The 23,433-nt window shown below is 50.6% G+C and overlaps 1 protein-coding gene across 1 annotated transcript; it reads right to left on the reverse strand.

Moving 5' to 3' along the window:
* Window positions 1-872: 872 nt before the first annotated feature.
* RBCK1 (RANBP2-type and C3HC4-type zinc finger containing 1) lies at window positions 873-23,229 on the reverse strand. The gene is made up of 13 exons (XM_084854518.1): window positions 22,871-23,229; window positions 18,249-18,316; window positions 17,209-17,353; window positions 16,266-16,359; window positions 14,403-14,601; window positions 11,324-11,466; window positions 11,049-11,222; window positions 10,282-10,442; window positions 9,292-9,403; window positions 6,433-6,612; window positions 5,484-5,582; window positions 4,095-4,238; window positions 873-1,578 (listed from the first exon to the last, which is right to left on the reverse strand). Exons 2-13 carry the CDS (start codon window positions 18,292-18,294, stop codon window positions 1,498-1,500), a joined length of 1,578 nt encoding a protein of 525 aa, XP_084710644.1. The 5' UTR covers window positions 18,295-18,316; window positions 22,871-23,229; the 3' UTR covers window positions 873-1,497.
* Between the last annotated feature and the right edge of the window lie 204 nt (window positions 23,230-23,433).

Here is a 23,433-nt window from a genome sequence, read left to right on the forward strand (position 1 = left end):
TTGAAATGGCCTCTGTGCATGATGGGAGTGAGTTTGCAGATCCTGTGGCTTACCCTGTCATGTTCATTACGGCCACCACACAGCAGCTGTTTCAAACCATCTACACATGTGGACTCGCCCCCACTGCTTTCTTAAGGGCATAAGGATGGCCCTGCTGGGTCAGGCCAAAGCTCCCCTCTAGTCCAGCATCCTGTTTACAGCAGTAGCCAGCCATAGGCTGTCTGGGGATCCTTTTCTTGTTTGATGGACATAAAATTATCAGAAAGGAAGCGTTACTTCAGCCAAGCAAGGATTTCTTCTTCAACCTGGAAAAGGTGAAAAGCCATGCAGAAGATAAGGGAAGGTCTGGAACGTGGTCTTGGGCACCCCACACCAAGAAGCTCTTTCAAAATCAGCCAGCTGTTGTACAATGGTACCCAAGGCAGCCCTTCTCCTTTCCTCCCCTGGCTTTGAGCCTGAGTTCTAAGTTGCCTGAAACCCTTCAGCAGCCAGCATGGAAACGCTCAGCAGCAAAATAACAGCAGGGTTGCTTCATAACAATGCATAGCATTTTAATACTGTGTCTACTGGGGTCAGTAACTATTTCTGGCAAACTAGGAAGGAAACTTGCCATAGAAAAGATATTCCAGTTACCAGATATTCCTGAGGCAGAAGATAAGACTTGTGTTTGGGAACCATTCTGCAGATTTCCCACCTACCTTACTTCTAAGGTCTCAGGACAGATTAGATGAGTCCATATTATCCTCACATCAACTCCGTGAGCTAGGCTGACAGAAGGCGTGAACATAGGACTACTAAATCCAAAGCCCAACATGGTCTTAAGTAATAAGTTATTTGCAGCTGAACTATCTGCAGAAAAATGCAGCAGCAGCTCGGTTTATAAATACCTCTTTATTAGGGCAATAAGATCGTATATACCCTGAGCCAGCACATCGTGTAGTGAATCCAGAGCCAGCAAGCTTGGTTCTAATGTACTGTAGGGCAATACGGATCCTATGACAGGGGTCAGAGATTTTAGCTAAACATCTTATGCCTTGGCCAGGATGCACATAGCTCCTAGTCAATAGCCTTGAAGGATGCAGAAAGTAATGCTGCTTGTGCAGAAGGGGAACAAAAGAAGGAAAAATTGTCCTGCTCGTGGAGAAAGGCTGAGCCAGAACATCTCCAATGACATTAGGAAAAGCCTCTCCACGTGATGGCTACATGATATATGGTAAGAATACAACACGTCCCCAGGGGCAGAGGCCAGCATCTCCACTCAGTCCCATCATCTGATAATCTACTGAAACGTAAGAAAGGAAGTAGTCTTTCTATGAAAGATGAGTCTGTGCAAGTTGATCTGCTTGGAGGCAAAAGCACCAATTGCAAAAGCTTCCTGGTCATGACTGCAGATGAGCCCAGTTGTCCAGAACTCAGCTTGGTGGTGCTCCTGGCTTTTGTCCTTCCAAGTGAGGCAGCCTGTTCTTTCAAAAGCCCAACTGAGTTCTTCCCTCTTGATTAGTGGCAGTTCTGACAGTTGGGGTGACAGGGAGTCCCATTCAACTTGCAACGACAGCCCCCGCTGGTATCACCGGAACCCTGGGTAAAATGAGGACAGGGCTGAAAAGCATGAAGGAAACAGGCAAGAGGGTAAGGAAGAAAGAGCCAGAGAAGGCAAGTGGATGATCTCACAGGGCTGCTTAAACAGGAGATGAGGAAATTCACAGTAGGGTGCTGACGAGTAAAAGGACAATGTAGAACTTCCTGTATAGGCGAGGTCAGGATCAGGAAACAAAGAGGAAAGGAAATAGCCAACAAATGAAAGAAAGGCAAACAGGAAGACAAAGAGACTAGAGGGGGAAGTCATGCTGTAGAAGTGATACTTCTCTAATTGTCATTAAAAAAGGGGATGGAGCTGCTCATGGAAAGTAGATGTGATTCCTTTTAAGAAAAAACAAACCCTTCCTCTTTATGCATAGTCACTAAATTGTAGACAGTCATCTAGTCTTCCATAAAGGTTCTCTTATTTGCTGCAAGGAAGGAAAAGGAAGGGTGGTGGCTCAGTGGTAGAGCACGTTTTGCATGCAGACTTCCCAAATTCAATCCCTGGTCTCTCCAAGTACGGCTGGAAAAGACCCCTGTCTGAAACCCCGATGAGCCACCACTAGTCAGTGTAGCTCATACTGAGCTAGGTGATTTGATTCAGTATATGGCAGCATCCTATGTTTCTGCGTCTTAGATGTGCACATAACTCTCATGAAGCACAAGGGCAGGCCCAACTGGCCCTAGGCATAAAGATGATGATTCCTAGGACTGTGGCCAGAAATAGCCAGAATGGCTCACTTCCAGCCCTGTATTTGTCTATGTGTACTGCAGGCCTAAGGATGGTTGGGACAGAGGGCGGATCTGCCTTTCTTGTGTGGAACAGCCCCTTTGCCACCATCATTTCCTTTCACTGCGAATTTCCTATCTCTGGTTTCTGGCGTCTCACAGCTGCAAAATGTTTTAATGCTCTTGGAAACAAGACCATACATGATGCACCAATAACTATCAGCAGCTGGTAATATGCACCTTAAGATCACATCTGTTCTCAGAACAGGGAAAAACACGTTTCCACTAGATCATTATTCCTCAACTGGTGGGATGAGACCCATTATTGCAGCCTTCCCCAACCTGGTGCCCTCCAGATGTCTTGGAGTATGACTCCCAGCACCTCCAGCCAGCTGTGCTACTGGGTCACAGGCTGACCTGTCGTGAGACACAACAACAGTAATACCACTATACAAAGATATGGTGAAAATTTAATGGATCCCCAAATGCGCATTCAGACCAAAGACTGAATGTCAGGTCTGAAAAGGTTGAAGACCTGCACTAGATCATTCATGTTAAAAGCCAACCACACGCCTGGAATTTATCATTCGTGTTAAAAATGGCTGCATTTGCCCCAGAAGTCTTGCCTTCTAGCTCATCTCCTTCCCCAGCAACCATGTAGCAAAAGGCCTCAAAATGGGAGCCTTGCGAACATCTCCCTCTTTATGTGGCTGGAGGCCTAAGCCCAGCAGCAATAACGCAGTTTCCCTATAGAAATTTCCCCTCCGTATAACTTTTATCCAGCCCTGACCACAGCCAAGGCCTATCCACAGGATGCTTGTGTAGGTTAGCTGGCCATCCACTGACTCATTTAATCTAGGAGTGGGCAGATTGTGGGCTTGTGGGAACTACTTTCTTTTTTACTAGAACCCTGAGGCCTGCTAATCAGAGCTGTGTGCAAAATACTGGCAGGCAGCGGAGTCACTTGCTGCAGCCCATGAGCCGTACGCCAAACCTACATCTGAGTTACTATGGATCAAAGATTCTAAACCCCAAACTCAAAGTGCTCAGCAGAGTTTCGCAAAGACCTGGTCAAGGGCAACCCATTAATACTATTTTACAGGTGAGGAGCACTGAGGCTAAGAGGCAAGTGATTAGCACAAGGCCAGCCACGGTGGAGGTTTTTAAAAAGCACCTTTCAATTTGACTTGCTATTGTTAAACCATGGGGGTCAGAAACCCTTGCCAACCTCCTGCTAATCATCCAGAGCCACCAGTGGATCCTGATCTATCTTCTGCCCAACCCAGAGTCCAAATCCTCCTCTAGGCCAGCTACCCACATGGTTGTGTCACAGATGTGGAAACAGATGTGATATGTCACAATAACTACAGTTTCAACACACTGAAGCTATTAGTACAGCTGGTGCCTCTAGTGACAAAGGGGAAGGGTTTGATTGAAGTTTCTCAGCTCCGGATGCAATTCGAGAAGCGTTGATGCTAGGTGTGATGGCGGCATCTCCCTTTTACCTTGGGAGGACATCAGTGGCTGCCCCATTCTTGAGACACATTTATTGGCTTGGCTGCATCTTGCAAGGCCAGAAAGGTGCACCAAAGTTCCCTAAGGTCACAAGGCAGTTAGATAGTGAAGGCTTCTGGGGTGCTGCTTAGGCATAAGAGCTAATGCCATGGGGAGAGAACTTCCAAAGCCTTGAGCCTGTACTTATGTACATGACTGCCCTGAAGGGGCATGGCAGCCTCCCACTCAGAGGGGGTCCACGCTTCCTGGCGCGCTCTGTCAACACTTACGGCTGGCCCCCAGCGGGGCCCTTTGGTCACCCAGCAGATCTCCGTGTGGCAGACGGTGCACCGGATCCAGTCACAGCCGTCTTTCTTCTGGACGATGATCCTGCATGTCGGGCAGTACATGGCCTCCCCGTTCTGCACCATTCCCTGGAAGGAGAGGGGAGCTGTGCGAATGCAGCCAGCTGGGCCTGGCCTCTTCCCGTTTCAAGGAGCAGGGAGAGGTGGCAGACAAACCAACAGCCAGAGTGCAGCAGAACTGCCTGATGCAGGTTTTGCTGGGACTGTACCATTTAGACTCCAAGGGCAGAGAGGATGTTTGTATGAATACAACCCTGACTCAAGGCCCTCTGAGGAAGGAAGCCAGTTTGTCAAGGAACAGGCACCTCCCTCCCTCTCTCTGATTACTCAAAACTTGACAGGCAACTGAATGCATGAAGATGGCTCTGCTGAAAAGCAATGCATCTGAGGGGGGGGGGAGCAGTAAAACAAAGGCCTCTTTGTGGCACATGAAGCACAATCCTATGGATGTTTACCCAGAAGCAAGTCCCTAGTAAGTGTCTTTCAGACTGCACCCTCAAACTGTGATAGGCTCTGTAAACCACCCAGAGAGCTTTGGCTATGGGGTGGTATAGAAATGTAAAAAATAAAATAAAATAATAATAATAATAATAATAATAATTTGTACATGCTAGTCACCACCTTATAGTTGCATCCTGACTTTTCCCCCAAGGAGCTCAGGGTAGCATATGAGGTTATCCCATATTTTCCTTGCAACAAGATAGCCCAAACTGAGAGATAGTGGACTAGCCCAAAGTCACTCAACAAGCTTCATGGCTAAGCAGGGATTCAAACCCATGTCTCCCTGACCCAAGGCAGTTTACCATCCACTAGTCCAGGGGGCCAATTCCTGTCCTCCTGGGGTCCCAATCCAGCCCTCCCCCATTTCCCAGAGAGCCACATTCCCTTCCCCTGCCCCAGCTCCTTCCCCCCAGCCACCAGTCATCTGGTGGTTTCCCAGCTTTGATGCAGCTTTTCCCACAGTCTAAAAGGCTGAGTTGCCTCTCCTAGGGCTGCATTACTGCCAGGAAGAGCTTCAAGTGAAAATATGCTGGTATGTTTTGACATTTCGGGCCCACCCCTTTTGCCTCTGGCCCCACCTGCTACTGGGGTGTGGCCCCCGAAATCTTATCCAAAATGGAATTCGGTCCTTGGGCTGAAAGCGGTCCTGCCCCCCTGCCCTGGTCCATTCTGGTTTTTTATGTTGCAAGTGAACTAGGTCCAGCTCTCGGTTCCAGCAACTGTGAACCAAGAGGCCCTGCTAATGGCATCCTGGGGGCCTGAACCTGGGGGTGCATGGCTCCCTCCCCTCTTCAGGCAGCCACTCTGTCTCACCAGCAACACCGCCGTGGTCTGCTGTGCCGCCTGGTCATTCTGAGCTCGGAGTTGGAGATCATCCTGGTACTCTTTGCAATTCATGTTTTCGTGAATAGCCTGTAGACAAGACACAGTTTGAATTCTGGCTGTTATAAAACATTTGTTTGGACCCCCAAAATTGGGGACATGTATGCGTATTGTCTTAGCAGAGTTGACCCAAGCATCCACTTGGATCAGTCCCAAGATGGAAGATTCTGGACACCTTTAATGGGCAGTAAATGACCTAGTTTTCCATTTCCTCCATATAAATATTCTACCTGAATGAAGCACCTTGGATAGCTCCTTTAGAGGTTTGACTGCTTCTGACAGAAACCCAGAGCCACCAGCCTCCACTGCTAGGGAAATGTAGTCCAACACACTTGGAGGCTGCTTTAAAATGGAAAACAGCCTTTTCAGTGGCCGCTCCCTGGCTGTGGTACTCCATGCCCGGGGAGGCTAGCATCACTCCCTCCCTGCTGTCCTTCTGCCAGCAGGCAAAGACCGCTTTATTCAAGCGAGCCTTTGGTGGGTAAGCGGGTCTGTTGGGTGGCTGATTTACACTGTTATTGTCTTGTGTTTAATTGTGTTTGTTTTAACAGATTTTATCAGTGATTGTAAGCTGCCTTGAGTGCCATTTTTGGTGGACAGGCAGGGTACGAGTCAAATAAATCAATAAATAACCGGTCAACATATATACAAGTTCACACCCTGTTCTGCATCCCACCTGCCTTAATCCAGCCTCAGCACTTCCTGCTTCACCCATCAGCAGATATTTAGAAGTGTTCAGGCTGCTCAAGGATCAGCCCACCGCTCTGCTTGCCCTCCGCCACCGGTCTATGGGCCTCCTCTGCCCACACGACGTTCCCCGCAGGACTTGCGCCTGCAAGCGCCATGGCGCCCCTGGACAGATGGCAGTGCAGCATCTCACCTGGCAAAGCAGGCAGTTCACCTTCTGACACACAGGGCAAGGGAACTCGTTCACGTCGTCCTCGTAGAAGCACCAACCCCGGCAGTCTGTGGTTTTGCAGTGGTAGCTGGAGCGGCTGCGGTTCTCAGCGATGGAGATGCCCACGTCCAAGAAGTGCTGGTATTCAGCTTCGCTCAGGAGCTATGGATCATGCCCAGAACAGCTCAGAGAAGACCCCGGAAAGGGGACCAGGTTGCCCGGCTCCCCCAGTAATACTTTTCATGTGGGACTCTCTCCTTGCAAGTATCTCGTGAGAATAGCTTTACCTGTGGAAGCCGCTGCTCCAGAACAGCCTCCCCCAACTTGGTGTCTTTGGGATGTTTTGGACTTCAGCTCTGATCAGCCCCAGCTAGCATGGCCAATGGACAGGAATGCTGGGAGTTGTAGTCGAAAACATCTGGAGGATGCCAGGCTGGGGAAGGCTGCCCAGGATATTGGGAGGGTGACCTGGGATCAATAGTGGGCTTCCAAGTTTGTAACTGGCAGATCAATGGATCAAAGGTTTAGTAGCTCAACTAGGGACCCATTTTAATCAGCAAGGCCCAGTTATGAAGTACCAGTGTGATGCAGTGGTTTGGAGTGCTGGATTAGGTTCAGGGAGGCCTGGTGCAAATCCTCAGTCAGCCCTTCGATTTACCACGTGACCTTGCACCACTCACTTTCTCTCAGCCTAACCTACCTCACAGGGTTATTGTGAGGATTAAATGTACACCATCCTGAGCTCCTAGAACAAGTATCACACTTCTTTCTGCCTGAGGGCTGAATTCCGTTTCGGAGAAGCTCTCAGGGGCCGCAGTCCGGCGGTGGGTGGGGCCCAACACAAAAGGCGCGGAGCAAAAAAATCCAGTGTCGCTTCAAGCTCCTCCTGCCAGTGCCTCAGCCCTGGGAGAGGCATTTCAGCCTTTTAGAAAGGGGAAAAAACTGCGCAAATGCTGGGAAACCACCAAACAATCCATGGTAGTAGGAAATGGGGTGAGACCACAGATTGGGACTCAGGCAGGCTGGATCTGGCCTGTGGTTCTGCACCCGTGTCTTAGAAGAGCAGGATAGAAATGTCATATGAACGATTTTAACTGGTAGGGCTGAGAACAAACAGCCATTCTTTTTGGAAATCTTTTTTTGGTGGCTCCAGGGTGTTACTGTAGTAGGGTATGAAAAAGAAAATATGAAAGGGAGCCCTTCCTTCCATTCTTTTTTTTGCTCTGAATTAAGAGTAACACACTGAAGCTAACAAATAGACTCAAACAGAAATGACTCTCAGACCCACCAATTAAAACTGGGCCCCCACCAAATATCTAGCCCCCTGCCTGAAGCCCTGTCATCGTGCCCCGCTGCTTGTGGTCTCAACAGCCATCCACAGTCAGTGGATGGGATGCGATGCCAGGTGACCCCTGATCCTCCCAAGCCAACCAGCCATTCCTTGGCGACCCCTCGGCTCTGTAATCTGCTCAGCGACCATTTCCCCCCCAGAGGGGCTATATTTGGAGTGGAGCGGAGTCTGGCAGAAGAGGCTCTGCCCACTGACTCATTCCCACAGAAGGCGGTCTGTGGACAAAGGCCTCTCGAACCGTTCCAGGAGGAACAGCGGCAGAGGCCTCGGCAGAGCCCTCTCCTCGCGGGGCAGCCCTATGGGTTCTCCAGTGGAGGCTGGTGGCTCCGAGGGCAGTGGGGCAGTGGATTCGCTCCAAGTTTCAGTCAGAACTCTTAAAGATGCTATCCAAGGTGCAGAGCACCTTGAATATCTCCTTTAAAGTTCTGACTGGAACACGGAGCAGATCCACCACCCTCTGACATCAGAGCCACCAGCCTCCACCAGGTTTCTCCTGTACATGAGCCAAGACCTCGGGTGTTGAACCTCCAGCCCATGGGCCAAATCCGGCCCACCTAGCATACCAATCCAGCCCTCTAGTGTTCTCTAGCAGGCCATGCCCCTTTATTTGTTTTATTTAGGAAATTTTTACCCCACTCTTCAGCTGAAAAAGGCTCCCAGAGCAGCTTACAAAGGTGAATATTAAGGCAGTCCCTGTCCTCAGGCTTACAATCTAAAAGACGCGGCACAAAAGGAAAGGGGATTGGGAGGGAGGAGGGGAAGGAAAGCAAATACATCACTGACCAATCTCCCCCTTGCCATAATGTCCTTCCTGGGAGGCAGGAGGTGCAGCCCCCCGGGGCCCTCGGTTCTCCAGCCAATGGATGAGGCCAGAGCCTGCAGTCCAAGGGAACTGTCAGTTGGAGCTGTGTGTTCTTTCCAGCTGATAGGTTTGGAGGGAGCTCCCTGCAGCTCTTCCCACTCTGGCTGATGTATGGACCAGGTTGGTTTCCCCCATTTGGCGGCTTCCCAGGCCTTGCCCAGTTCCCCCCACTCTCAGGGCTGAAATGCCTCTCCTAAAGCAGCGCGTTACTGGCGGGAAGAGCTTGACACTTAACTATGTGGGTGCTTTGGGCATTTTGGCCCCACCTCCTCCGCCTCTGGCCCCGCCCACCACTGGGATGCCGCCCGCGAGAGCTTCTCCAGAACTGAATTCGGCTCTCCGGGCTGAAAGAGGCTCAACGCTCCTGACCTAGACAAACGGGAGTGAGGAGCCAAGGTGATGAAAAGGCTTGGTCAGAGCCTTCGCTGCTGCTGACCTGGTAAAGAGAGACCTTTGCCAGCATCTCAGCTCATGGGGCACAGCAGCTGACATGCCTAAGGGCGGGCCCCGTGTGTCTTGAGATGGGAAGCGCGGCCGGCGGGGGGGGGCAGGTGTGTCCTCAGCTCGCATTCCAGGCCCTGCAATACAGACAGGGCCCTGCTCCGCCGGGGCCTGCCTAGATGCCTACCGCTTTGATCTCACGCTCCAGCAACTGCCCTGGGCAGGAGTATTTCTCATCAATGTAGGGGCAGCGCACTTCAGGCTCCAGGCTGTTGAGGATGGTCCCTTGCAGGCAATCCCTGGGGAGAGATATTGGGGAACCCAAGAGGCTCGTGGATGGCAGCTTCCTTATCAAACCAGGCCACTGTCTAGAGCAGCCTCCCACACACAGCCTGCTCCCCTCCGGAAGTACTGGACCGCCAATTCCCATCATCCCTCAGCCAGCATGGCCACGTTGACCCCTTCCCATACTCCTGCCTTCAGTTACGCATCTTGTTTATTTATTTTTAAACCCTTTTTATCCCGCTCCTCAGCCAAAAAGTCCTGAAGCAGCTCATGTACAATTAACGTAAACAAAACGGTCCCTGCTCACAGGCCTGCGATCTAGAAAGACATGACACAAAAGGAAAAAGGGCTGGGGAGGGAAGAGGGAAAAGGCAAGTGTTCTTTCAGGAGGGCTGGTGAAATGGCCCTGCTTCCCAGCTCATCGCCCTCTGAGATCTTGCCCCTGCTTTTATCCAAAGCCAGATGGGTAGCAGAGGGAGGGAGGTGAAGGAGAAGGAGAAGCCCGGGTTACGCCTTCCAAAGATACTTTTAAAACTGGCACTGATGCTACTGGAGTGACTCAAGTCGTAGGGCAGAGTCCACGAGTTTAAGAAAGAGGAACGACATGAGTCACTGGTCACCCTCTGAGCCAGTGATGGGGAACCTCCAGCCGGCGAGGCTTCCCCGTGGGGACTTCCAAGGCCCCGCCCGTTCTCTGAGGCCCCTCCCCAGGCTGGGCTGTTCCCAAGGGCTTCCCTTGCCCCTCCCCTTCATGCTGGGAGATGCGAGGGGAGCTGGTTCTGCCTGAGGCCGCTGCCTCACAACTTGAAGCGACGGCTCCAGGCCCAGCAGCCTTGGGCACATCTCTGGCCAGGACTGCCTGGGGCCAACAGACCCTTCCGGGGAAACTTACTTGCAGAAGGAATGCAGGCATTCCCGCAAGGTCACCCCCTCCCCGGGCTCCAGGGCCACGAAGCAGATGGGGCACTCCACGGCCCCATCGGAGGGCACCAGGCTCTGCCCGTCCAGCTGCACGAGCTGCTCGTAGTTCCTCTGTTTCTGCTGCTCCTTTGCCTGCATCCAGAAAAAAAGAGAGCGCACGCCAACAGTCAGCAGGGCAGCTCTAAGAAACGTGTTCGCAGGTTACCTTTCATTTACCCAACCTGGTGCTTTCCAAATGTGATGGACTACAACTCCCAGAATCCCCCAGCCAGCCTCCTATCTACCAGTCCCCAGTTCATCACCCACAGCACCTTACAGCCAGTGTACACTACTGCGCTTGTGTGCGTGCACTAAGAAACACACAGCGAGGGACAAAGCCAGTGGAGGCTGGCGGCTCCGATCTCAGTGGGCCAGCGAAGCCACTCTGGCTTTCAGTCAGAACTCTAGCGGAGCTATCCAAGGTCCCAGCCAGAGTTCTGACTGCTTCGGACTGAAACCTGGAGCGGATGCATTGCCCCACTGACATCGGAGCCACCAGCCTCCGCTGGAGACAGCGTTCCAAGGCTTGCTATAGGCCAACTCCTGTTTGTCAGACTCCAGTACAGGCTTGAGTCCCAGCCGGCCCCTCTCTGCCTTGAAATTCAGCCCTGGATGTGTGGAAGAACCAGGATGGCCTGCAGGGGTCACCTCTCCGTCCACACGGCGGCTGCGGACGACGGTGCCCCAGTGCCGCCTCACCTGCTCATACTGGCGCGTAGCTTCTGCCTCCTTCTGTAGCCGCTCCAGCTCCTCCTCATCCGGCTGATAGTCCTCCGGCGTGAAGTAGCCCTTGGGCCGTTCTGCACAGCACATCTCACAGCCAGGCCAGGTGGGCTTGTTGAGGTAGGTACAACTTGGGCACTCCCAGCCGACCTAGCACGCCGCCCACGCCGGGAGAGAAGGGAGAGTGCTGGGACGGCCCAAGAGGAGTAAGGGCGCCCCGAGCTGTGCCCCGCCGCCTCGCCACCCCTTACCTGTGGAGGGCCAGCAGCGGGAGGTGGAGCGGAGTCACTTGTCTCCTCACTGGGACCCGAGACGCCCGAGGGCTCCACGGCAAGCGGGGCTGCCGATCTGGCTGTCCCCCGTGGTAGCAGGACGCCCTCTCTAATGCCTAACTCTAATCGGGGGGCAAAAGGAGGAAAGGGTGGCATTGGTGACAGGATCCCTCCTGCTGTGTCTAGGTGTAGCTAAAAAGCCAAAAGCAAAGGGGGAGACAAAAGGGGTATCTTATTCAATGAAAGAAAAAGGTTCCAACATGTTTCGGGCCACATGCAACTGTTTCTAATCAGATTTTGTGCGCTTAAATGCCTAGCTTCTTCTCCCAGATCTAACGGAGGACAGGAGGCTGACGTTTAAAGAGCAAACGACACTTGTTGCATTATAAGTCACAGGTACCTCTGAGAGATGTGAATGTTTGCATATTTTGAGCCTCTTTTTCCTGAGGTTTTACAGTTTTCTGTATTTTGGTGTGGTGTTGGACGCTTGTATTACGGATGTGGCATACACTGTTGAACACAGGGAATATTTAAGTCTATACATGTTGTATATTGTCTTTTAGATTTCCCTGAAGCAGGACCTGCATGTGGTCCAAAACGCACTGGGACCATCATTGAATAAAACGTCTTTTTTGCCTGCCCCTTTGGCTTTGGGCATCCCCTGGGGGCTTCCCCTTTTTGTTAGCATTGGATGCCTAGGGGTAGGACAACGTGGTTGGAAGTCAGCAGAAAGCCATCTGGGCACAATCCCTAGGCCAATCACGGGATAGGGACATAGGACGTTGCTTTACACCTAGCGGTGTAGTGGAGCCAGGCTTGCCAGGATGCAGCCCCGGTACTTTCCATTAGCAGGGGTGCTGAGGTCATCTGCCACCCGCTCAGACTTCCCTGTTCCCTCTGAGCTTAGCTGCAATTCTCATGACAGCTGGCGGGGGGGATTTCCCAAGCAACCATCTAATGTTCCCTGTTGGAATGCACAGTCTTTGGGGGTGGCTTGGTCTTGAATGGGCCATCAAGACCCATTCGGTTTACAAACGACCTGCTTCTAGATGGAGATGAGAACGGCTAGAACTGGTTTGTTGGTATGGATCCTCTAGCATTTTTGGCCTGTCTTGGGGGTGTGGCTACGAGGACTGTCAGGATGAGCTCCTGCACTGCAAAATATACCACTACGCTACCACTTCCACTGAGTCAAGACTACTGGTCCATGTACCTCACTCAGTACTGTCTACTCACTGGCCCAGCAGTGACTCTTTGGGATTTCAGACGTTTCCCGCCCTTCCCATGGATGCTGGGATCGAACCTGGGACCTTTTGCATGCAAAGCCAGCGCTTTGCCACTGAGCTACAGCTCATCTCCTGCGCAGCATCACAGCATGAGTCCTGCACACATATCGCCCACCCCTGATTAGCCCCAAACCTATATAATATAGGCCTGCAATTATTTCTGTTTAAAAAGGGGTTACTTGCTATTTTTATCTCGCCTCTCTTTTTTAGAAAGGTCAGAGCAGGGGCCGTGGCTCAGTGGCACAGCCCCTGTTTTGCACACAGATGGTCCCAGGTTCAATCCCCAGCATCTCCAGGTAGGGCTAGGAAAAACTGCCGGAAACCTTGGAGCGCCGCTGCTGCCAGTCAGTGTCGACACTACTGGGCTAGGTGGACCCAGGGTCTGACTCAGTCTAAGGCAGCTTCCTAGGTTCCTAATGGAATCCATTGGATTAGGCCACACAGTCAAGAGCAGTAACTGTGGAAGCCAGCAGCATTGTGTCTGGTTCAGGCAGGGTTAGGGGAACCTCAGGCCCGAGGGCCAAATCCAGCCCTCCAGGGTTCCCAATCAGGCCCTCTGGGGTTCCCTAGAAGGCCACACCCCTTCCCCCCAACCACCGATCCTTTGGTGGCTTCCCAGGTTCAGTGCACATTTTCCCCCATTGTAAGAGGTCAACCTGCCTCTCCAGAGGCTGAGCTCCTGGCAGGCAGAGCCTTAAGCTAAAATACGCTGGCATTTTGTCCCACTCCCTTTTGCCTTTGGCTCTGCCCGTCATTGGAATGAGGCCCCCGAGTGCTTCTGCAAAATGGAATTCGGCCCTCGGGCTGAAAGGGGTTCTGCACCCATGGAGCAGACGATGCTGGACTAGGGGGCCAAGTCGCCTGACCCGGTTTAAAGCAGCTTCCTCTATGCTTCCATGAAGCCCCCACCTAGGCAATGAGCTGGTATGCACCAGCTTAGCTTCAGGCATGCTACAGCAGCGGGTGCACCTAGATTTTTCTTTGAATATGGCCTGCAATGTCCTCTCAAATGATCCACATCATAATCATAAAAAAATACTGAAGAGCCAAATATTTCTTTGGACTTCTTACAGCAGCAGTTGCACTGCAGAAGAAGAAAGCCACCACTCAGCCTACGTTTTCAGCTTCCAGCACTTAAAACAAAAAACAGACTTGCCTCTTCAGCAGTGCATGCAAATGAGGCGGAAGCTCTCAAAATAAGCCCCTAGTGGCACACACCATCTACGCCATTTCAGTGAAAGTGAAGTGGTGCAATCATAGCAGCATTTCAGCCGTTCAAATCAGAACTCGAGTTGCCACCCTACCGGAGAGAAGGTTCTGGAGCTGAGCCCTGGTGATCCCCAGTTCCAATTAAGCCCCACAGGCACAGTTTCCCTGGAACTCCTCTATGCTCCCCTTGGAAAGTCAGCTATGCAAACGGGAAGACACATGCACATGTGGTCTCTGGACCAGCACATCGCCCCCAAATCTGAACTACAGGAGCCAGCTGCGCTAAAGCAGTGCTCCCGATGCACACAATTCTTAATTTTTGTGACCCGCCCAGAGAGCTTCGCCTATGAGGCGGTATAGAAATATAATGAATGAATGAAAATTCTACCTACATGGATCCTTGGTGTCCACAGGCCTGGATTCACCAGTTCCATATCCACCACCTTCCAGTACACTGCCACTGCCTCCTAACAGGGGCCACAGTCTCACCCCCAGTTTCCAGGGGCTCTCTGGATAGTCCTTTCTCCAGCTAGCCCACCCGCCATGTCGCCCACCCTACTTACCTTCCAGCTGTCTGCGCTCATGGTCCCGCTCGAAGGTGTCTTTGCTCAGCTTGGCTGCCCGGGCAGAGAGGAGGTAGAGATAGACAGTGTCGCCATCTCTCTGGATGCCATGGTAGTGAAGGGTCTCGTGGTCCCGAGGCAGCCTCTGTCCCACCACCCACTTCTGTATGCTGGGAGGGAAACCGTAGTGGAGGAACATCTAAGCCAAGAGAAAAGAGTGAGCTGCAGTCCATCCAAAGAGGCAGCACGCCTCCACCCAGAGCGTCCGGAGTCACAACTGTTTCTTGGGAACTTGTTAAAACGGGTTCAGTAGACCCAAAGAAGCCTCCTGTGCAACTCAACAGTTTGCTTCATTGTCTTTAACCCCAATCAAATGGCCCCATAAACAGTTACTCCTCACTAAGTTGCAAGTTTAAGGATGGATCACAAAGCGATTCCTTTCCTTTATCCAACATTTCTATAAATATACATTTATTTTCAACATTACATTAATGTAATATATATTCAATAAGATGAAGTGCATAATACTTAATAGCAAAAACTATTAATAATCTGCATGAATTAACACAGATAATATACCAAATTTGCCCATTAATACATACCAATGCCCAAAAGTAAAAAATCAAAGACCAAGAAATATCTGTAAATATGCATCAGTTTAATTGTGTGTGCCAGCCTTCCCCAACGTGGTGCTGACCAGATGTGTTGAACTGTAACTCCCATCATCCCCAGCAACCACGGCCATTGGGAACTGCAGTCCAACACATCTGGAGGGCAGCAGATTGGGGAAGGCTGATGTAGAACTCTGAACAACCAGTCTGTTATTGATGCAGAATCCAATTTTTCCCCAGTTACAGCTAATAGGTATTCTTGCAGCCATCAATGAATGACCATTTCTCTATCTTCAGGTAACACAACAGATCATACAGCACAAAGCAATAACACTAAAAGATATAATGGCAAATTATACCCTGCCATCTCTTCTATGTAGCTGAGAATCATCGTCCAGTATTTTACCATCTTAGAACATGTCCAGTACTAAAATCCACCCAGAGAATACTGGTCATTGGGCAGATTAGAAATGTAATAAATAAATAAGAATCAAATCTGCCCATACTATTCCACATCAGCAGCACAAATCACTAACTCCCAGATAAATACTACTCAACCTGTGTAGAGCAAAATACCACCTAAATAAGATTTTATAAAAGCTTTCTTTAAAATCCACGCATAATATAAATTGCAGTACCTTCTTCCAGATCCATTTCTACTCATCTTCTGAAATTAGGGTATCTAATTATTTTCCTAACCTAATTATAGATTAGGTTTAAATCTATCCCCAAAACCATATCATAAATTTGGCCCAAGATTCCCTTTGACTGTGTGTCACAACTTGAAAATCTCTACTTTCCCATAAAGGCCCATATTTTGAAAAATAAACCTTTTAATACATGCCAAATTGGGAAATATTGAAACAACAAGTGTCTAGGACCGTTACAGGGCCTGAGTCCAGAGCTGCACTTCTTCCCTCCCTTTCTGGCACATGCCCACGGTCTGACATCAGGCATGCTTTACCCATGAGAGCCAGAAACGTGAAGAAAAGGCTGTGATTCACAGCCACCCATGTTCTGTACTACACTTGAACCTCACACACTTGCTCTTAAGCTGCAATTCCCGAGACAGGAAGGGGAGCGCTGGCATGCACAGCTCTCTTGCTGCAATCAAGGCAGAGGGCTCACTGCGTGCAGGAGCTGTTCCATTCAAAGATGCCTGCACTTCCCCAGCCTCCGAATCCAGGATTATCCTGCAGCTGATATGGATGCTGCGAGTTTGATTCTGCAAGACCCACACGACAGCCCCTACCATGTCTTTGAGAGACGCCAAGGTCATGCAAGGTTGAACTTTCAAGTAAATGGGGATGGTGCTCATCTGGGCATCTTCCACACCCACCTGCAGCCTATGAGAAGACAGGAAATGAACTGTGAGAAGGCCAAGGCCATTCACCCTGTCTGCTGATCATGGCCCCTGTTCGTGCCCACCTGCCCGCCGTGGAGGGCTCTTTATTCTCAGGAGAATGGCTGCCTGTTTCTTTAAGAGCTCGGTCAACTACCGGCTCATTCACAAAACCAAAAGTCAGCAGTTGCTGTCTTGGGGGGTTGTTATCCTGAGCTAACCACCGCTCCTGACACAAGCAGATCTATTTCATCTGCCCCCCCCCCCCCGCACTGTCTGCCTTGGCCACCGTGTCTCTATTCAAAGGTAATAGCCCTGTTGCTGCCGTGTTCACATGATAGCCGGATTCTGGTGTGAAAGGGAGGCAAGGTATGAAGTCTCTTGGCCCAGTTCAACCTTTAATTTCATCTCTTGAACAGCTGAACAGACCAGAGGTTGGAGGGAGTTCAGAGGTTATAAGCCCACGATTACTGGACTGTGGAAAAAACAGGGGTGTTGAACCTCTTTCAGCCAAATTCAATTTCAGAGTAGCTCTCAGAGGCTGCCTTCCTGTGGTGGGTGGGGCCAAGGCAAAAGGGGTGGGGCCAAAAATACAAAACATACAGGCCTATTTCAGTTGACTGCCTTAGGGGAGGCATTTCAACCTTTTAGAAGGGGCAGGGGACAACACACACAAAAGCCAGGAAACCATCAAACAACTGGCAGTTGGAGGGAAAGGGGTGTGGCCACCTGGGGAACCCCAGAGGGCTGAACTGGGACCCTAGGCAGGCCAGGTTTGGCCCACGAGCCTGAGGTTCTGCACCCCTGCTGTCAAATCAGTTCCCACATCATTCACCAGCTCCTACGCAGTCACCTGATCTCTTGTAGGGGGTAGGCTTCTTGCTTCACCTGTACGTCAACAGCAGCACGTCGCTTGGCCAGCCAGGCAGCAGACTGCTGGGCCACCTCCTCGTCCCCTCCTCTGATGGCCTCCGCCAGCCTCAAGGCCTGCTGCTCAGCTGGGAACAAGAAAGGGGCTTAGTGGTCTGGCCAATCGACCTATGTAACTCATTGCCACAGGATGTTGCAGTGACCATGGATTCAGATTTTTTATTGATTTAGGAACAAATTCATTTATAAATTAGTGATCGAAGTGATGTGTCAATGACAATTTCCAAAATGACAATTTGCAAAATAGCAACAACCAATTACAATAAAACCAACACAGTAAAAACGTCTTAAAGGGCGTACAGGGGGAACACAGCAGAAATAATAAAACCTAAAATTACCTGAAATAGCTGGCAGGACCAGCTCTAGCCAACCTTTTAAAAGGTCAGCAAAAATGATGCACGGTGGTATTCAGTCGGGGAGGGCACACCACAATTATGGCACCAACACAGACAAGGCCCTGCTTCATGCTCTTGTCAGCCCTTCTCCAAACATTTTTATTCTTATACTTACAGCGCAATCCTATACATGGGGACTCAGAAATATTCCTCATTTCTGTTTCAATTTTGAACTATAAATATTGTACTCCTTTTTGACACCTATAAAATCACACATCCCCAATCAACAAAAAACCCAGCGAGCAAAATATCAAGACCGATAAAACCACACCAATAGCTGTTTCAAAGTCAGGAGGCTTTCCCAAACCCAAAGGTTTTCTCAGGTCTCCCAGCAGGACCGTGCACTGGACAAGAGGAAGTCTTGTTTGGGCCTAGTAAGACATGCACTTATCCTGCTCCTGTTCATTTCAGCAATGAGTCTTACTGATTGCTCCCCAACCCAGCAAGAGGAAAACCACTTTGCATTCCAGAGGAAGAAGGAGGCAAGGAGGTCCTTGGGGCATTTCCAACTGCTCTGCTCTGCACACACACCCCAAGGACGCCCACCTTGTCCTCACGCAATCCCCACCTTTTCTGATTGCGTCCTCCATAAACACTGCTCCTGCCAGCTGCATCCAGAACCACAGAATTCAGAGGCTGTTCAAAACAGAAAGAGCAAACACATTGTGGGCTTGACATGGCCTACAGGACTGTGCCGATGCATTCACTAGCAACAAGTTGGGGCTAGCTCCGGGGGGTTTGCGCATGACACTTGGCTACACATAGAGAAGACATGTAAGAAGCTGCCTTGGCCCAAAACAGACTGTTGGTGCCAGTGGAGGCTGGTGGCTCTGATGTCAGTGGGGTGGTGGATTCGCTCCGGGTTTCACTCAGAACTCTGAAAGAGCTGCCTAAGGTGCTTCGCATCAGAGCCACCAGCCTCCCCTGATTGGTGCATCTTGTACCTCAGCATTGTCTGCTCTGATGGGCAGCAGCACTCCAGGGTTCCCAACAGGAGCCTTTCCCGACCCTATCCAGAGACCGACCCAAGACTTCTACATGGAAAGCACGTGCTCTGCTACATAACAGCCCCACTGAGCTTTTGAACCCTTCTCAGGGCTGCCAACTTTTACAGGCCCACCTTGCTCCTGTGCTTTGAATAGCAAGTGATCTACAGACATTAGTGGGGGATTGTGTTTGTTTCCATGGCAGGAAAAAGCTGTTCTTAAAAGCTCAAGAGGACAGCAGGCAGTTTTCCCTGGTCTGCTGGCAATTCTACCACCCACCTATGCCAAAAGCTAATCCATACGAAGGTGGTGACATGCAGTGGTAGCTTCCACTGAGCCTACTCAAAGTTAGAAGTTACACAGGCTACTGCTCACAAACAGGAAGCCACCATTGGCCGAAGAAGAAGAAGAAGAAGAAGAAGAAGAAGAAGAAGAAGAAGAAGAAGAAGAAGAAGAGGAGGAGGAGTTGCACAAGCTTCCCCAGTTGTGAAAAAGTCCCAAAGGGCAAAAAATGAAGTGAAATAAAATCTGTCATTAGCCAATTAATTGCAGCCTGAGTTTTTCACAGGCCAACACCTGCTCTGTGAAGGGTTCTGTGTAACTCTCAAGCTGGCAGACAACTCCTTTACCAACAGAATTGAACACATGATATCACTTTGACAGTTTTGGAGCACTTTTCCTTTCCAAAAGAGGAAGTCAGTCTTTCAGTTTTCTCCCCCTATACCTGTCACCATCTTCCCTGTTTTTCATTTTTCCAATGATAAAAATATCCTGCAAATTCAACAAGCATTTGTATACTAGACAAGCTAATTCTTTTTCTCAAGAGTTTTGCCATAGTTTAAATTATTCCTGTTGCTCCTTTATACATTATTGTATTACATATTCTCAAATATCCACTGTGTATTAAATCAAAACAAAACAAGTCACCATCACACCCAAATTACTCAGCCAAAAATATCAGAGCTTTTATAAGCTTGAACTTTGGCAGGAAAACCCTACGTGAAATCAGCAAGTTCCTTGTGCGCAGCGGTGGGCGTTGCTTGTGCTCCGACAGAGTTTCGATTTGAAATGGGCTTATTTTAGTACACCATGGGGTTCAAAGGGACTTATTTCTGTCTCTCCAGGGCACTGCTCAGGGGGCCAAACTGCCCCACACCAGTTGGTGCATCATGTGCCTTCACACCATTCTCTGGCCCCCTTCTAGAATCCTGTCGTACACATGAAAACAGTGGATAGATGCCTTCAGCCTCTCTCAATGGAAACTATAAGTCTTGCTCTGCATACAACAAAAGGGTCAAAGAGGGAAGAAAAACAGGAAAGAAACGCAGTAGCTCTATTTGGCGGGGTTATGTCTGAGGTTTTTTGAGTGACAAATGAATTGTGGCTTTAATGGTTTTATATTTTTGTATTGTTTTACTGTGTACTTCTTGGTTTTAATTTCTGTGAACCGCCCAGGCAGCTCAGCTATTGGGCAGTATAGAAATTAAACAAACAAACAAACAGAAAAGATGATTTCCCAAGACAAGCCAGAGTCTGAGTGGCAGCATATGAGGGGAGGAAGATGGGGTGAAGGGCAGCCTCTGCTTCAGGGCAGCTAAGCTGCTGAACTGAGTGGGGCCTTGGGAGAAAAACCACTTTGATCTTGAGCTCTGCCGCAGTGGTTGGGCCTGTCCTCCCCAGAGGACCCACCACACCAGGTCAACACCTCCAGGTCGTATAAACCTAGCCTCTGGCCAAAGACAGAGTGGAGGAGGAAAAAATGTTTTGCATAAGAAACAGACGAACTCCCCACATTGCAAAATCCCTGCACTGCAGGTTGCTACAGGAGCTCCATGAGCAAAGTAGCACCGTCCCTGCCTGGGTGCTGGACAGGCAGGCTGAAATGAACAGGGTACAGCCCCCCTCCTCCGGGCGCTTACTCGGAAGTCAGCATCGCCCGATTCAAGCGGGGGGGGGGCATACGTGTTCCCTAAAAAAAACTGTTCCGAAGAGCAGCTTTGTGCAAGAGTGCGTTTTAAACATGATTGTTCCTGTAGTTTTTGAATGGTTTTTAATAAAAGGCAGAGGAAATAAATGGTAGTTCAGCTATTAAATAAGGATGGCAAAACGATAACAGATGACAAAGAAAAGGCAAAGGTGCTCAATTCCTACTTCGGCTCAGTCTTCTCCCAAAAGAGGGTCTATGACCCCCCTGGCAAAGGCGAAGTACAGGCTGAAAGGGCAGGATTGCAGCTTGAGATTGGGAACACCTAATTACTTTGAGTGAGTTCAAATCTCCAGGGCCAGATGAACTGCATCCTAGAGTAATAAAGGAACTGGCAGAAGAACTCTCAGAACCGCTGTCTATTCTCTTTGAGAAATCATGGAGGACGGGGGAAGTGCCAGATGACTGGAGGAGGGCTAACGTGGTCCCTATCTTCAAAAAGGGTAAAAAGGAGGAACCTGGGAACTACAGACCAGTCAGTCTGACATCAATCCCTGGGAAAATTCTGGAGCAGATGATAAAGGAATCCATCTGGAAGCACCTTGAAAATAATGCAGTACTCGAAGCCAACATGGATTTGTCAAAAACAAGTCAAATCTGATCTCATTTTTTGATCAAGTCACCTCCCTTGTAGACCGTGGGAATGCTGTAGACATCATATACCTCGACTTCAGCAAAGCTTTCGACAAAGTGCCCCATGATATCCTGATGAGCAAACTAGCTCAAAGTGGGCTAGATGAAACAACGATCCGGTGGATCCACAGTTGGCTACAGAATCGGACTCAAAGAGTGCTTATCAATGGGACCTTCTCAAACGAGTGGGGTACCGCAGGGCTCAGTCCTGGGCCCAGTGCTCTTCAACACTCTTATTAATGATTTTGATGAGGAGGTGCAGGGAATGCTGATCAAATTTGCAGATGACACAAAACTGGGCGGGACAGCTAATACTTTGGAAGACAGAAACAAAATTCAAAGTGATCTGGATAGACTGGAGCACTGGGCAGAAAACAACAGAATGACATTTAATAGGGATAAATGCCAAGTTCTGCACCTAGGAAAAAGAAACCAAATGCACAGTTACAAGATCGGCGATACATGGCTCAACAACACTACAAGCGAGAAAGATCTTGGAATTGTTGTCGATCTCAAGCTGAATATGAGCCAACAATGTGATGTGGCTGCAAAAAAGGCCAATGCTCTTTTGGGCTGCATTAATAGAAGCATAGCTTCCAAATCCCGGGAAGTACTAGTTCCTCTCTACTCAGCACTGGGTAGGCCTCATCTGGAGTACTGTGTCCAGTTCTGGGCACCACACTTTCAGAAGGATGCAGACAAGCTGGAGAGGGTTCAGAGGAGGGCAACAAAGATGATCAAGGGACTGGAAGCCAAGCCCTATGAAGAGAGACTGAAAGAACTGGGCCTGTTTAGCCTTGAGAAGAGAAGACTGAGGGGAGAAATGATAGCACTCTTCAAGTACTTGAAAGGTTGTCACAGAGAAGAAGGCCAGGATCTCTTCTCGATCATCCCAGCGTGCAGGACACGGAATAATGGGCTCAAGTTGCAGGAAGCCAGAATCCAGCTGAACATCAGGAAAAACTTCCTGACTGTTACAGCAATACGACAATGGAACCCATTCCCTAGGGAACCCATTCCCTAGAGAGCTTTGGCTATTGGGCAGTACAGAAATAAATAAATAAATAAATAAATAGGGAGGTGGTGGGCTCTCCCACACTGGAGGCATTCAAGATGAGGCTGGACAGCCACCTGTCAGGGATGCTCTGACTTGGATCCCTGCACTGAGCAGGGGGTTGGACTCAGTGGTCTTATAGGCCCCTTCCAACCCTACTATTCTCTGATTCTATAAGTGCTGGGGTTTTAAATGCTGATATTTGAACCGCTTAGAGATTAGATTGTACTATGTGGTATTTATTACTAATAAATCAGTATTCTTTCTTTAAGCGAGTCCCAGCCGTGGTGTGGTTTTATGGGGAGGGGAAATAAGCAAGGGGGGGGGGGAGAAACAGGAGTTCGGTTCTCTTGGGCTGCAGGGATCGGGGCGGAAGAAAGGAGCTCTCCAGCAAGGATGGGGGGCGGGGGGGGGTGAGAAGACGGGATATAGCGGAGGCGTAAGGGCTGCGTGGAAAGACACCCCCCTCCCCCGGAAGGAAGATCCAGCCCAAATTAAGCCCTTTCCCATCCCGTATCGCAGTCTTCACCAACCTGGCGCCCTCCGGGTGTGTTGGACTACAACTCCCAGCAGCCCCCAGCCAGCGCCAGGGTGGCGAAGACTGCCGCAGATTGGCTTTTTCAGTCGGGGCGTTAGACGCGGGAGCGCGGCCCTAAGGTCTTCCCACGGAGGCCAGTCCCCCGAGGGAAGCCAAGCGAGGGCGCTCCCGGCCCGATCCGGAGCACGTTTACCCGGGAGCCAGCCCCGCGGTTCACGGTGCGCGGGCCTGGCGCGGCCGCCCCGCGCGCTCCGTCCTCGGCGGTCCCGGGACGCGGAGCGGCGCGGCCGGCGGGATCGCGCCCGGGCGACGCCACGCGCGGCGAGGCAGCGCTGAAGCGCCCCTCCCCGGAGCGCCCCGCCCCGCCCGGCCCGGCCCGGCCCGGCCCCGACCTCCGGGCGCGGCCGCGGCTCCCGCGAGCGGAAGGGAGCCCGAGCCCGCCGCCCGGGGAAGCGAAAGCGAAGGCGGCGCCCGCGGGCAGGGGGCAGGGGGCATCCCCGCGACGTCAGCGGCCCGGCTCCTCCCGGAGCGCCGCTTTCGCCTCCGCCCTCCGGGCGC

Source organism: Heloderma suspectum, chromosome 4 (genome assembly GCF_057233095.1).
Source record: "Heloderma suspectum isolate Gila_16-S chromosome 4, 16-S_ref, whole genome shotgun sequence".
Taxonomy (NCBI): Eukaryota; Metazoa; Chordata; class Lepidosauria; order Squamata; family Helodermatidae; genus Heloderma; species Heloderma suspectum.